The sequence below is a fragment of the Bos mutus genome, chromosome 14, assembly GCF_027580195.1.
Source record: "Bos mutus isolate GX-2022 chromosome 14, NWIPB_WYAK_1.1, whole genome shotgun sequence".
Taxonomy (NCBI): domain Eukaryota; kingdom Metazoa; phylum Chordata; class Mammalia; order Artiodactyla; family Bovidae; genus Bos; species Bos mutus.
In genome coordinates, this window is record NC_091630.1 from 605248 (window position 1) to 621485 (window position 16238).

Sequence of the window (16238 nt, forward strand, 5' to 3'; positions counted from 1 at the left end):
ACTGCAGGGCTTAAGGGTGTGATGTGCTCCAGTGTAACTCTAAAGAAACGAACCCGGGGCAGATATGAAGACTCAATCCAAAACATCAGGCCCCTGGAGCCAGAAATAGAGACGATGGGTGGGGCCTGAACTCGCTTAGGCTGGGCGCCTGCCACCCCTTAGGTGCCTTTGTGCGAATCAGGGAAACGTGTTCCTGGACGGGGATCGGCAGGGCGTGCTCCTTTGAGTCGCGGCCTCTGTACGGGGTACAGACTGAACCACCCCGCTTGGTGGCCTTGGGCAGTGAGAAGGGAAGACAGGGCTGTGTGTCTGACGGCGCGTGGTGGGAGGGACGGAGAGGAGTCTAAAACCTGAACAATGCCCTGGAGGACCGCAGCCTGGCTGCAATTCAGCGCTCCCCCTAAGACGCATCTTTGTTGCAGACAGGAAAGAGGAGAGCAAGAGCAAGAGCCGCATAAGCAACCAAAGCGCCCGGAGCACTGACACTCCGTCTCAGACCCAGAAACCTTGTCACTGAGTTAGGGCGTTTCTTCTGATGAAAACACACAAGCTTTTAAGAATAAGGGGAAAGGCTTCAACACAACTTCCATTAAAATACAAGAAGCTTTACAACGTTATGTGGCAGCCTGGATGGGAAGGGAGTTTCGGGGAGAATGGCTATATGGATATGTATGGCTGAGTCCCTTTGCTGTCCACCCGAACTATCACAGCGTTACTAATCGGCTATACTCCAATATAAAATTTTCAAAAATTTAAAAAATATATAAGGAGCTTTAGATTGCCAAGGGTAACTATTGCTTAACTCCAAAAGTATACCATGCCTGGGGATGAGAGAGAGCGCCTTACCTTTAGGCCCGGGTCACCTCGCTGGCCTTTCGGTCCTCGGAGTCCTGGGCCCCCCTGGCAGAAAGACATTAAGTGTTAGCACAAAGACAAACATGAAAGCAATATAGCGTATTCGTTTCCCTTAATAATATGGATTATGTCATTCTTATTTGGGACAAAGGCCAACACGTTGTGTAATGATATGTTCACTATGTTCCTCAACTGAGGTCTGTCCCCCAGATTCACCTCTTCTTGTTAATGGTTTCAGAGCTTGAGCAAACTTTCTATGCTAAATCCCTTTAAATTAAAAAAAAAACAAAAAGCTACAGAATCTTTTGATTGCGTGTGTAAGATTACTGCTATTAATACTGCAAATAATAAAAAATATACTCTTAACCTAAAATTATATGCATGTCTTATACCATGACTTTGAGATTAAATTATTTAATTAGACTGTATTATATTACATTGTAAAAAGCATATAAAATAGTAACAATTTAGTTCTCTTTATTTATATCATAAAAAGCTATTCAGTGCCTCTGAAACGTCAGTTATTTGCATTTTCCTCTTAAAACTTCTGTTGCATTAATGCACTCCCTGTACTATCATTTAGTAGTATTTTCTTTGTACTTATATGCACATAATACATAACACAGTAAATATGTGTATATGTGTGTATACAGTCTTTGCAAACATATTCTTTGTATATGTGTGCATAACATATATGTAAATATACTCTGAATATTTTTTACTTGGCTCTTACTTCACTTAAATCTGCTTCAAAAGCAAATATTCTATACTATAGCAGATGGAAAAACATATTACTTACTAAGGATGTGAGGCAGACCTGAAAATACACTATAAATAACCTGACTAAACTTGGCCAGATTTTGTCCCTGGTGCCGACTGTGAGCAAAGCCTTTGCTCTATTAAAAGGGGGCGTGAGTAAGGGTTAGGAGGGTCACATGGGTACCGGTCTAAGAATATGCTTTCACTTGAGTAGAAGGATGACAAGATCATTGAAAATGGAGTGGCTTTCTCACTGGATGAGTCCATTTGACCTCCGGCTGTGTCCGTGACCACTGATGATCCTTCTGTTACCATCAGCCCTTGCCTCCCTTGGGAAAAGACTGGATCAGGCGACAGTCAAGGCCTCCTCCAGTTCGTCTGAAGCACTTACACTCACTGCCAGCACCAGTCAGCTGCTTATCTTCCAGATTTTTAGCATACAGTAATCAAATCATTATTTAACTTATATGCAGAGTACATCATGAGAAATGCTGGGCTGGATGAAGCACAAGCTGGAATCAAGATTGCCAAGAGAAATATCAACAACCTCAGATATGCAGATGACACCACCCTTACGGCAGAAAGTGAAGAGAACTAAGGAGCCTCTTGATGAAAGTGAAAGAGGAGAGTGAAAAAGTTGGCTTAAAGCTCAACATTCAGAAAACGAAGATCATGGCATCTGGTCCCATCACTTCATGGGAAATGGGGAAACAGTGGAAACAGTGGCTGATTTTATTTTCCTGGGCTCCAAAGTCACCACAGATGGTGACTGCAGCCATGAAATTAAAAGACACTTACTCCTTGGAAGGAAAGCTATGACCAACCTAGACAGCATATTGAAAAGCAGAGACATTACTTTGCCAACAAAGGTCCATCTAGTCAAGGCTATGGTTTTTCCAGTGGTCATGTATGGATGTGAGAGTTGGACTATAAAGAAAGCTGAGTGCCGAAGAACTGATGCTTTTGAACTGTGGTGTTGGAGAAGACTCTTGAGAGTCCCTTGAATTCCAAAGGGATCCAACCAGTCCATCCTCAAGGAGATCAGTCTTGGGTGTTCATTGGAAGGACTGATGCTGAAGCTGAAACTCCAATACTTTGGCCACCTGATGGGAAGAACTGACTCATTGGAAAATACCCTGATGCTGGGAAAGACTGAAGGTGGGAGAACAAGGGGATGACAGAGGATGAGATGGTTGGATGGTATCACCAACTCAATGGAGGTGAGTTTGAATAAACTCCAGGAGTTGGTGATGCACAGGGTGCTGCAGTTCATGGGGTCACAAAGAGTCGGACACGGCTGATCGACTGAACTGAACTGAACTGAATCAAATCGTACTTTATGTAAGTGCACACGTCTCTATAGGAAATATTGCCTGTAGTGTCTCCGGTATTATTTGACGTATATAGATTACATATATGACACAACACTTTGCACATATTTCTGAGCTGATATGTTTCCGTAACATGACGTATAGATCCGCCTCCCTGTGAACGCGTTGCACAGCTGTCTGAACAACGAGGTGATTTGTGCAAGCGCTCTGCCATTACTGGAAACGTAGGGCACTCCCTACAGCCCGTCACCGTCTAAACAGCGCTACAATCGCCATCGCTATACGTGCCCTAAGTGCAAATTTTAATATTCAAGGTCTCAACGAGGAGAATTTTAAGTGAAATGTAACAGAGAGGCAGATATATTGTCAAACTGCTGTGAAAACACAGCACCACTTTATTCATCTGTTAGGAGCTGATGAAGGGAGTCTCTGTTTCTCTAGATTTTAGTCAGCACTTGATATTTTCAAGCTTTACATTTTTATGAAGCTGGTAAAAATAATATCTTGCTCCTATTTTAATTTTTATTTCCCTTAAGACTCCTATGATTGAGCATCTTTTCATAACGCTTGTCCATTTGCATTTTATCTCAATACAACTACCAATTCACATTCTTCACCCAGTTTCCTATTGGGTTACATGTCTTCTTCTCTTTAATGTGCAGAAACTCTTCATATATTTGGATACCACATCCTTAACTGTTACAGATGATGCAAATGTTTTTCCCAACTGTGGCAGACACTGTTGGTTGATTACCAAAGCTTCTTTTCTGACTTCCTTCTCCATTTCACTTTTCCTGCTATAAAGACAGAGATTTGCTTGCCCAGCCTCCAAGGAATGGGTATATTAACTGGTTTGAGCCAATATGATCAAGAAGCTGTAAGTCTAAAGAAAGCAAATTTGGAAGCTGGAACAAGCTTGGGTCTTGATAAAGTTGTTGAGCAGCCATATTTGCTTGGGACCATCTACCTCTAGGTCTTTTGCTGAGCAAATTATGAATATTCAAGCGTCCCAATGATCTACATCAATGCATTCATCAAGTTTTCTGTTCCTTGCAAGAAGCCTAGTGTGTTCCAATTAACATACTCATTCTGGGACACCTCTTTAATTGTGTTTGTTCATCTTAAATAATTGTCTTTTAGTTGAAGGTTTTGTCCAAATGTGGCAATTTGGCTCACAGATACCCGAGGTATCAGGTCTGCAAAATCCAGGAACCTTTTTATACTTCTAACTTATTTTCCACCTGATACCTAACCTTCATCATGGAGTGGGTGACAAGAATTCAGCAAACGTTTGTGGATGTGAACTTTCATCCTTTTAGTAAGAAAGGGTGAGGTGAGGCAAAAGGAATATGGCTCTTTCATCCATGGTGTCCTGTGGCTTTTCTGGAGTTTTACTGGCACCTATCACTGGGTAAATTCTTGAATAAGGAAACAGTTGCAACTATGTTAAATCATCAGACAGGCTTACTGCATACACTGGGGGATTTGTTGCTTTTATTGTTTAGTCGCTAAGTCATGTCCAACTCTTTGCGACCCCATGGAAGAAGCTTGCCAGGCTCCTCTGTCCATGGGATTTCTCAGGCAAGAACACTGGAGTCGGTTGCCCTTTCCTTCTCCAGGGGATCTTCCTGACCGAGGGATTGAACCCATGTCTCCTTCATTCAGGCAGATTCTTTATCACCGAGCTACCTTGGAAGCCATACTGTTTTGGTCACTGTTTCTTCAATAGTTTATTATGCTTGAAAACGCCAATGGCTTTTCTCGTTTGCCTCTTCCTTCCCCGCAAGTCAGAGCTCAGCCCTGCTTTCCTGCTTCTCGGCTGCTGCTTTCCTCACTCTTAGGTCACACATAAATATTTTATAACTTGTTCCAGCAGCATTGCCGATGAAGAAAACTTGAAAAGCCTCCAGCCTGAAAAGCTTATTCATGCTGTTTAAAATAAAATAAAGGCTGTTCTAATTAAGAATTGAACCCTTAAGCACCATAATGAAAAGGAAACAAAGCACCAGAGCGAAGGCATCGCTGAGGCTGCCCTGAGGGAGGGCAGGAGGGTGGCTGAGGTTTCTGGAAAGCAGCGTCACACAGCCCACGCAAGGCAGTGGAGAGGGCGCCGGGCTCCGTGAGGAGCAGGCGTGCGCAGAGCATGGGTGTGACTGAAAGCGGAGGAGCTCGAAAGGCAGCAATGTGAGTGAGCTAGAACAGCCACAAAAAGTCTCACCAGCTGGTGGAAAAGCAAGACTTTTTTCCACTTTAGCTATGGGAGGAGTAAATGTCTCCACTAAGAAATACTACCCAGAAACTGATTCTCATACAATTGAGGGACCAGAATTTACTGGTTTTCAGCTGGTTTGTATGGCCAGGATATTAACAGAAGCAGACACATACGCTCTCTCAAAAAATACAGCTCAAACATGGGCTCAAAATATTCCCAGAAAGTTTCAAGTAATGCAAACTCAAATATACAACCCCCAAAATAAAAAAGACATGTGGAAACAACACAGCATGAATAAAACTGCCAACAAAGCCAATGGAAGAATCAAGACCACATACACTACAGAGGCTGAGATGACCAGATAAAGAACGCAAATCATACTAAATATTGAAAGAGAAAAGTTTTGAAAATGTTACAAAAGAAGAAGAGGCTATACAAATGACCAGAAGGTTTGAAATGGAACCAAACATAACTTCTAGAGAAACTAAATATGATCATCACAATCAGAAACACCCTGCCTAGGTTAAGCAGCATATTAAACAGAGCTAAACACACAGTATATCAGAAAGTAATGTTGAGGATATTACACAGAGGAAAGCCTGGCAACACAAACAGGAAATAAATTAGAGGTTAAAAAGAGAGTAGAAAGAGGTTAAAAAGACATGAGAGTAAAATCAGAAAGTATAATGCACATCTAGCTGGCGTTTCAGAAAAAGAGATGATCAGAGAGAGGGAATGTTTAAAGAGAAAATGACTGAGAAAACTCCAAAATGTATAAGAAACATTGGTATTCAAATTCATAAAGCCCTCAACGTTCCAAGACTACAAAACAATAGCATCAAAATGTACTGTGGTGAAACTTCTGATCATTAATGACAAAAGGATCTTAAAAGAAAGTAATGGAGAAAATATTTCTCACAGAAAAATGACAGTTAATTCAACTGACAGCTGACTTCTCTGTAACAACAATGAAGCGATGACATTGTAACAGCATCTACAAAGTGCTCAGAGGAAAGAACTGTTAGTCTAGCACTGCATTCCCAGTTTCTTAGTTTGGAAAGCTGTCTGACTGTTTTCATGGAGGTCAATAGTAACACTTAAGCAAGGTAGGAGATTTATTATTCTCTCATATTAAAATCCGAGCTGTTCAGCGCAGTCGAGTGGCTTTATCGCCCAAGGCAGCGTGAAGCCGTTGGTGCCTCCCTCTTCCTGCTGTGCTGTGCCCAACGGCATTGCTGCCACAGTGAACCCACTACCTCACGCTCAAAGGAGGGCATTCGGTTTTCATTTAAGAGCAACGCCCAGGGTGCGTGCATACACCTTCTCTCTCCCTGGCCAGAACTTAGTCACAAGGTCATCTTTACTTGCATAATTGCTAAGAAATCAAGTCTCAAGCTGAATGGCCATGAAGCCGGCCATGTACGCAGGGGAGTATCTTCTATTAAAAGAGAAGCAGTAGCAATGATTCAGGGGAAATTAGTAACCTTTGTAACAACTATCAAATAACACTTAAGGTCAAATGAGGCAAGACTTACTGGTGGGCCCGCTGGTCCCAGAGCCGCTTTATTGATTTCCGAACAGGAGCAGGCATGCGGGAGCTCTGGGCAGGCCTCCTCATCCCTCTGCAGAGAAAAACAAATAGTATGACTATTAACAAGATGGTCTATACAAACGACTTTATGACTCAAAGGAAACATTTGGAGACACTTCAAAAAAAATCCTTCAGTGAGCATTAGTCTAGAAAAGCAGAGAATATTCCCTTCTGACCACAAAGTCTTTTCTTTAAAGAAGCAATGAATGGGTGTCTAGCAAGGCGTTAATCAACGCCGTTATCAAAGGATGTTGACAAAACCAGCTTGGGAATCCAGGTGAAGCAAGAAAGGCAGAAGTGGAGGTGCAAAACCAAAGATTCTGGTTGCCATTTAATTCAGCTGGGTAAGTGGTACTCCGTGAACTAAAGGTCCTGAAAACTTCCTTAGTGTTACAACACTTTTTTCCATTTCAAAGGATAAAAGAAAACTTGTAGCAACAGTCCATCAAAACACCCGCTTCCACACTAAAACCAAGAGCCAGAAGAAAAGAAAACGGTGGTTAAACACATGATGCACACCTGCAGCAATGTTAGCTACTGCTCACACTCTGTGGCTGACACACGCCTGCAGCAATGTTAGCTGCTGCTCACACTCTGTGGCTGACACACGCCTGCAGCAATGTTAGCTGCTGCTCACACTCTGTGGCTGACACACGCCTGCAGCAATGTTAGCTGCTGCTCACACTCTGTGGCTGACACACGCCTGCAGCAATGTTAGCTGCTGCTCACACTCTGTGGCTGACACACGCCTGCAGCAATGTTAGCTGCTGCTCACACTCTGTGGCTGACACACGCCTGCAGCAATGTTAGCTGCTGCTCACACTCTGTGGCTGACACACGCCTGCAGCAATGTTAGCTGCTGCTCACACTCTGTGGCTGACACACGCCTGCAGCAATGTTAGCTGCTGCTCACACTCTGTGGCTGACACACGCCTGCAGCAATGTTAGCTGCTGCTCACACTCTGTGGCTGACACACGCCTGCAGCAATGTTAGCTGCTGCTCACACTCTGTGGCTGACACACGCCTGCAGCAATGTTAGCTGCTGCTCACATTCTGTGGCTGAATGTGAGAATAACACCACAGCACCAACCTAAAGCTTTGTGATAAGAGCTCATCTCCTCTTGGAGAATTCTGATGCCAGGTGACACCACAAGATAGATGATTTAGGTCAGACTGAATATGCCTGAATGAGTTACCGGCGTTTAAAGGAAGACAGGGCACCTGGTAAGCACTACTGAATGATTCGTGAATATCCCATTTGGAGCAACAGCCAAAAAAGTCTGCCCTAGGATGAAAAACTAGAAAGGTTCAACGGTCCCTTTGGATAGAGAAAGTGAGCTTCGTCTTCTAAGATCTTGGGGAAAGGTACTGTTAGGGCTGAACAGAGGACAGATGGTAATTAAATTGTCAAGCTGAAAATACTTTCAGGCTCTGAAATATTCACAACAGAAATCCAAAAGAGTCTGAGCAAAGAGCCTTTATATGCTTTTCTCCAAATGTTGGACAATATCCAAAAGTTTCAGCTCATTGCAGGAAAGGAAAACCCTGCTAAACGTATCTGGCTTGATACCTTGGGAAGCTTGAATGAGATACAGACTTAAGAATCCTGAAGGATCCTCCAAGCAGGCTGACAGCAGGCCTCCTGTGACCAGAGACTGCCTAATGGTTTTGCCACTGCTGCTGGCTGTATCTCCATCTGAGTCTTTCTACCACGGGACTTGCACACCTTCAGTGACAGAAAGAAAAAGAACAGCTCGGAGAGGGCAGGGATCTGCCTAGGCGACATGGTGATTACACTCTGCTTGATGCAGGGTGTTTCTGGGTGCTTCCTTACAATCCCCACTCTACCTGCCCTTATGCACAGCATCATAGTGTCTCTGCTTTAATTCCTCACCATAGTTTAATGGAAACTTATTTTGGTGAAAAAAAGAGTCACTCCCTTCTCAAGCAAAGTCACCACGCATACATGGCCTGCAGCAGATGACATGAGCTGATGTAAGGTCTTAAAAAAAGAAATTTTTTAGACTTGAGGAAGTCTTCCCCGTGACCATGACCAGGTTGAATTCTTAAGACATGACTTCTGTCCAAACATAACAGGGTCAACATTTCAGCTCACTGGTCCTAAAGATCCTTAGGTACGAACAATCCATTTTTAAATACATAGTCATCCACCCTGGTGAGTTACATTTGGTATTTATAATGTGAAAAGGTTTATTTTTCTAGCAGCTTTGCCTAAGTTAAATAGATTATGACTATGGTTCCCAGACTGTGTGGAAAGAAGGCCTGGGGCATTACAGGAAATTCACAGGGGCATTCTGAGTTTTTTTTTAAAAAGTCAAGAGACACAGCAAAATTCAGTACCCACTGGACTTTGTATACACAACCAGCTCAAGGTATAATAGGTCACAATTTCAACACTAGAAGGGACTTCCCTGAAGTCCAGTGGTTAAGACTCCACGTTTCCACAGCAGGGGGCCATGGCCCAGGTCGGGAAACTGAGATCCCAAAGACAAAAAAAAGAACAACTTGGTAAATTTGTTTTATCAGCACTTGCTATGAAGGAAAGCAAATACCACGGGGAAAATCACCGTGGAAAGGAAGGGAAGGTGGGGCCTCCCCTGCTGGCCCAGAGGCCGAGATTCTGAGACCCCAGTGCAGGGGCCAGTCGGACCCCTCACCAGGGAGCGGGGTCCCCCCTGCAACTAAAGGTGCCCCGTGCTGCAGCTAAGACCTGGCACAAACACATAAATAAATGCTTTAGTTAAAAAAGGAAGAAGCCAGGGTGGTGATGTCCAGTCAGACTCTGAGACCTGAGAAGTGCGTTCTCAACAGGCACACACATCCCAGTAGTGAGTAGTTGTGGTTTTTCAAAAGTACGTGTATCATCTTACAATTCTGATTTATATATTAATATATTGTTGGTTCATATAGCAGAGTTTTTAAGACACAAACACTTATGAAGACGATTGGACCTAATGACCTCATATATGGAATTACTAGATATTTCTTTTGGCTCTGGGGTACCATGAAAAAAAATTACTGCAACACCAAAGGATTCATGAACCACGGAATTTGGGAACATCTGGACCCTACATAAGTGGCACCCCGTGTAGCTGGGCAGTTCCCACTGCGTGTGTCCGTGTGTCTGCTGATTCCAGATATGCCTCCTTCTTAACTGCTTTTTAATTTTCATCAGCAGCATCATAATGAATTATCTGTGACATGAATTTTGTGAAATAGCATTTCATTTTCAGCACTGCAATTAAATATAACTTTAGAAAGTTTCAGCAAAGAACAGAATTAGTGAAAGAAGAATTCTTACCAGGGCAGGAAGTTCACAGCATTTGTCTTTATTGGCCCAGGATGTGGAACAAACAATATCAAACATCTGTAACTGGAACTGCAATTTAAAAAGAAAATTGTCATTCAATAAAAGATATATACAATATATACAATGTTCAGTAAAAGATACATTGTGTGTATAATTCATAATGATTTCACAGTACACATTACATAGTGCTGTTAGTCGCTCAGTCCTGTCTGTCTCTGTGACCCCATGGACTGCAGCCCATCAGGCTCCTCTGTCCATGGGATTCTCCAGGCGAGAGCACTGGAGTGGGATGCCATGCCCTTCTCCAGGGGGTCTTCCCCACTCAGGGATCAATCCTGACTCTCCTGCACTGCAAGCAGATCCTTTACCATCTGAGCCACCTTACATAATAAAACACCAACACATTTATAACATAATGTTACAGTGAATAAATGTGAAAAGTCATTCCTCAAACACACAGTGATTTAAGACTTCTGTCAGTGGTTACTCCTTCCACCATCCAAACTGCCTTACTCATCACAATTCTTCCTCCCATCTCTACGTAAAAACACTTAGAGCCTCTGGTGAAATCCTCCCTATGGCCCACCACAGTTAGTCCAAGTGCCTCCGTGACCCCACCAGGCTCTAGACATCTCTTACAGCCCATCGCCCGCCATCCAGTACACTTATTTATATTTCCCCTCAGAGTGGGCACTCATCAAAGCCATAGCACCTTCGTGCCCCCATCGTAATGAGTGACATGCAGGGACTTCCCTGGAGGCCCAGGCTTGGGACATGGAACTTCACTTCAGGGGCCAGAGGTTCAATCCGTGGTTGGGGAACTAAGTCATATGCCTTGTGGCATGGCAAAAAAAAAAGGGGGGGCATGTAGTAGATATTCATGGAGGCTTGTTGAATTATTTCTGACTTCCATCATTCAAGCATACATTTGACCACTTTTTCTTTAGTGTATAACGCAAGCCAGATACCATATAGACCTTTAGGATATAAAAATGAGCAAAACCAGCTTTTTGCCCACAAAGCATTTACAGGGAGTAAGAGACTGACACATAAACACTGTTTACGACGTGCTGAGTGTCATGACAGACTCACATGTGGCACTGCGAGATCCGTGCTGTGCATTTTCATTCAGGCCATCGATCATGCCATAAATATTTAGACAGTCTTGTGCAACTCATGTTTGTTGGCAACAATTTAAAGTATATTTTGAAACATTTAGAAACATCATTATAATATCATTAAGGGCTCACACTAGCTTCATGACCTAACCATTTCTAACACTATATTTCTTCCTATATTGTTTTCGAATATTGCATGTCATCAGGAGTTTGGAGATCCCCTGGAGGAGGAAAATGGCAACCCACTCCAGTATTCTTCCCTGAAAAATCCCATGGACAGAGGAGCTTGGCAAGCTACAGTCCACAGGGTCACAAAGAGTTGGACACAAATGAGTGGCTAAAAATGTAGCAGCACTCAGGAGTCTGGGGTTAACAGATACACACTAGGATATATTATAAAAGATAAATAAGAAGGACACAGGGAACTGTATTCAGTATCTTATAATATCCTATAGTGGAAAGAATCTGAAAAACAATAGGAGACATAAGAGCGGCAGTTTCGATCCCTGGCTGGGGAAGATCCCTTGGAGGAAGGCACGGCAACCCACTCCAGTCTTCTTGCCTGGAGGGTCCCATGGTCAGAGGAGCCTGGCGGGCTACAGTCCACGGGGTCACTAAGAGTCAGACATGACTGAGCGACTTAGCAAGTAGCACACATCTCTCCATCTACGACTGAACCACTTTGCTGCACACCTGAAACTAACAGATCAGTCGCTCCGTCGCGTCCGACTCTGCGACCCCAGGAATCGCAGCAGGCCAGGCCTCCCTGTCCATCACCAGCTCCCGGAGTTCACTCAGACTCACGTCCACCGAGCCGGTGATGCCATCCAGCCATCTTATCCTTCGAGTCCCCTTCTCCTCCTGCCCCCAGTCCCTCCCAGCATCAGGACACAGCACTGTAAATCGACTACACTGCCATCTAAAAATGAAAGTGTCATCAATTACAGAGCTGGCAGAGGACGAAATCCTCTTCATTTCCTCCCTGGTTGCGAGCCCGTTTCTGTCGTGTCGGTTCATTTGCTTCACGTCTTTTTAGACTCGGCATCTAAGAGACGTCACACAATGTTTCTGCGTCTCTGACTGCACTTACTGTGACAATCCCTAGGTTCACATAATCTGTAAGATGCCCTCAGAAAGCGGTATTTTCAGCAAAAACTGGAAAACTCTTGGAGCCTTATTTTCACCCATCCCTGTCAAGAGTCCCCTGGACGCAGGTAGGAACACTCCAGCGGGTGGTGTGACTGCGAACGGGCTACTGCCTGCAGCATCCCATCCAACAGCAAAGAGAATGAAGTCAGGGCTTCTCTCGCCACACCCAGGAAGAACTGCGCCTTGCTGCAAACATCTTTTCCCAAGTGGGTTTGCAAGATTAATAACACAAATGTTGAAAGCAGATCCATAAATCAAGACATCATGCTTTCTGTTTTCAATATAAAGCCACTGCATTATTTGAAGCAATAAGTGCATGGCAGTACACTCTTTCTTTTCCATATTAAAAATGTTTTTTTTCAAAGGGCATGACATTTCAGTCTGTTCAGGGCAACCACACAACTGAATTATGATCATTGAAAAATTAAGTTTGTAATGGATGGACCTAGGGATGGTCATACTAAGTGAAGTAAACAGAGAAGCAGAAACATTGCATGATGTCTCTTAGATGCGGAATCTAAAGAGACATGATCCAAACGAGCTTACGAAACAGAAATGGACTCACAGAGAAGAAAGCTATGGCTGCCGGGGGAAAGGACAGGGGAAGGGACAGTGAGGGAGTGTGGGATGGACAGGTGCACACTGCTGTGTTTAAAATGTAACCCAACACGGCCCACTGAAGAGCACAGGGAACTCTGCTCAATGCTGTGTGGCAGCCTGATGGGAGGGGAGCCTGGGGGAGAAGGGATGCATGTCTATGTGTGGCTGAGGCCCTTTGCTGCCCACCTGAAACTATCACAACATTGTTAATTGGCTATACTCCTCTACAAAATAAAAAGTTCAATTAAAAAAACTTGGTTTTCAAAATTAAAGTATTTTTAAAGAACGTGGCTGCTGATTTTCATACACAACAGTAGCAGCAAAGGTATTTCAAGGAAGCACAGGGATTCAGAGGCAATGGAGCTAGACTGCCTGGGTGTGACCCACTCACAAGCTAAGCCATTTTAAACCAATTGCTTCACGTGGTGGAGTCTCAGCTTTCCTTATCTGTTAAAGTAGTAGAATAATAGCAGCTATGCAGTAGTAGCTATTCACTAGAGTAATAATAGCAGCCATAACAACAAAATGAACCCATTAAAGGAAAATATTTAGAACAGTTCCTGAAATACAGTTATGCAAAATAAACATTATTTTAAAGCAACATGTAGAGAAGCCCTTTTATAGTTGACCTATAAGCTGCAGGAGTATATAACACAGATGCCAAATGGTTAAATCAAAAGGATGAAAGTGATGTGATGCTGAGAGCAGAAATATAACAGCAGTTTGTGTCCACAGTCATTGTATCTGTTTAATATTTTGTTTGAGAAAAATCTTAGCAAATAACAACAATACCAGCAAACATTTGTTGAAAACCTGGCTGTGTGCCAGGCACCATCCCAAGGACTTCACCTGTATCATTCACTCTTCCCATCACCACTGTGAGGTCTGATAATAGTAATGTCTACCCCATTCTATAAATTAGGGCTTGGGATGAAAAGGCCTGAGTAATTTAAGCACATGTTGAAAGCTGAATTCCTGTTGAGAGCTGAACAGCACACCTCATTTTCTTGCAGTTTATTTTGTGAACAGATCATTAGTCTAATGTTTAAAATGCAGATACCCCAGCCTGACTTTACAATGCCATTTGACTTTATAATTACTTTTATTAAATGAGTCCCATTATGACAGCATTAGTCAGTTAATTCTGTAAGTCATTCATCCATTAAGAAATTTTCCATTTCTGAATAGGGCCCTCAGTGTGAAAACATTTTAGTGAATGAAAAGATTTATTTAAAGCCAAGGCCTTTCACTAGTCTTGGGGTATACCAGGCTTTCTTGAAGTTTTTCAAATAAACAGTCACCACCCGATCACCTATGACTGTACAATGTCTCCACACAAACCTTTGGCTAAACTTCTTTTGCCCTCTTGAGTTATTGAGATTCTTATGAGTTCATTTTATTTATTCGAGAGGTTGAATACCTACTAAGTGCTGAATGAGGCCAATACTATCATTTGAAGAATGCTTGTGGGCTGTCTTTTCTTTTTCAAGTCAGATGAAGTCAGAAGCCTTTTTTTGTGTGAGTACAACAAATTTATTCATAATTGTTTTGCATTCGTAATAGTTCAGATTCCTCGGCCCTTATTTAGAGACTTCTTTTCCAAGTCACATTTCTGGGGACTGATTTTTTAAAATCTGGCTTTTATTCCAGAAGTAATTAAACACACACTTACACAAATTATGGAGGAAACATTACAGAGATAATATGTCAAAGATCTCAGATTTGAGTACCTAAAAATTCAAGACAGCGAGGATCAAAATAAACCATACTTTAAGCGTCGAAGAGGCAGCCCCTTTTGACTTTAGCAACTTTTTTCCTTTGTAACTAACAGCATTATGAAAAAAAATCTGCACAAGAAAAAGACCGTCCCACTTTCACTGGTAATAATCTCTTTCAAGGGAATACTTAGACAATCACAAATGCTCATTTTTCATTATTGGACATTTCTGTCTGGGCATAGCACAAAAGGCAAGTCATTTGGGGTCAAATGTTAGCATGAAAACAAGACTGAAATATTTTTTGGCAGTTGAGGCACTGTGATCTGTGAATGGAAATTAAAAGGGACTTCCCACTCAGTACCGTGTTTCATCTTCTGATTTTTTTTCCAGCATATCATTTTTAAGCTTATAATTTGAAGTCAAGCTGTACCTCATCTTATGCAAATATTTAGAGAGCTTTACATTCCCTGAGACACAGGAGAAGGAGTCCTGGGGACCCACGCCGCCTTCTGCTTTCAATTTGGTGTGTAACTTTTACTGACTCCACCTTCAAACTATGATTTATTAAGCACTTACCACTTGTCAGCTACTTAACAGGGTGTTTTTACTTGCTCTCAATCAACTTACTGAATTTAAGGGGAACCACAATGGCTCTACTCAATCAGGAGATGAAAGTGAACATCCGCAATCGTTGGTAGCAATCAGAATGTTAAGGGGCAGAGATGCTGGGGAGGGGGCGCATTCTGATCACATTTATTTCAAGGCTATAATTCAAATAATGGTGAGTTTTTGAACTTGCCAGTGAATAGACAGGGCATATGGTCACTGTCACAGACCAGATTCCTTCCTCTGCCTTAAGTTCTCTCATAATCAGGCTGGCCTAATTAATGGAAGAGAGCTCAGAATGAAGAGCAGTAACCATATGCAACTCAAATACAATCTCACATCTCACTGTCCTCGTGTTTGAAAGGGGATCTCTCCCTAACTTATTCAGGTCTCAGTTTCTGCATCTATAAAATGGGGACGATATATTTTCCTGGGTTACTGGAGGATTAAACGGGAACATCTTAGAAACGCTCACACTGCCTCGTCCGCGTGTGTGTTATCCGCCAGTCGTGTCTGACTCTTTGTGACCCCGTGGACTGCAGCCTTCCTGCCAGCCTCCTCTGTCCATGGAATCCTCCAGGCAAGAAAACTGGAGTGGGTTGCCATCCCCTTCTCTAGGGGCCTAATCCATATTAGGCAATACATATTAGTCACTATTATCATTTGAAGGATTAAAAGATACAATTGAGTGAAAACACAACCATTTCCTTACAATTGGAAAACACTTGTTTCTATAGGATCATTGACTTGTCTTCTATTGATTCCTACATAAAAACGTTAACTCAGAAAATAAAATTACTAAAAATTCTATAACATAACTTATATTTATTTTTATTTACACATCAGAGAACTAAACAAATAACTGTATAATTATCTAGGTGTTAGATTTGAAAGGTGGGAAAAAGAAAACATGTTCAATGCCAGAAGCTCAAACATTTTCTTGAATCATCTCTGACTGGAAGCATGA

General features: G+C 42.6%; 1 protein-coding gene across 1 annotated transcript in view; it reads right to left on the reverse strand.

Annotated features, from left to right (window-relative positions):
• The window catches only part of COL14A1 (collagen type XIV alpha 1 chain), a 233071-nt gene that overhangs the window by 66432 nt on the left and 150401 nt on the right, over positions 1 to 16238 (reverse strand). Inside the window, 3 exon segments of the mRNA XM_070382861.1 lie at positions 847 to 900; positions 6693 to 6779; positions 10072 to 10149. Coding sequence (XP_070238962.1) covers positions 847 to 900; positions 6693 to 6779; positions 10072 to 10149 — 219 coding nt within the window.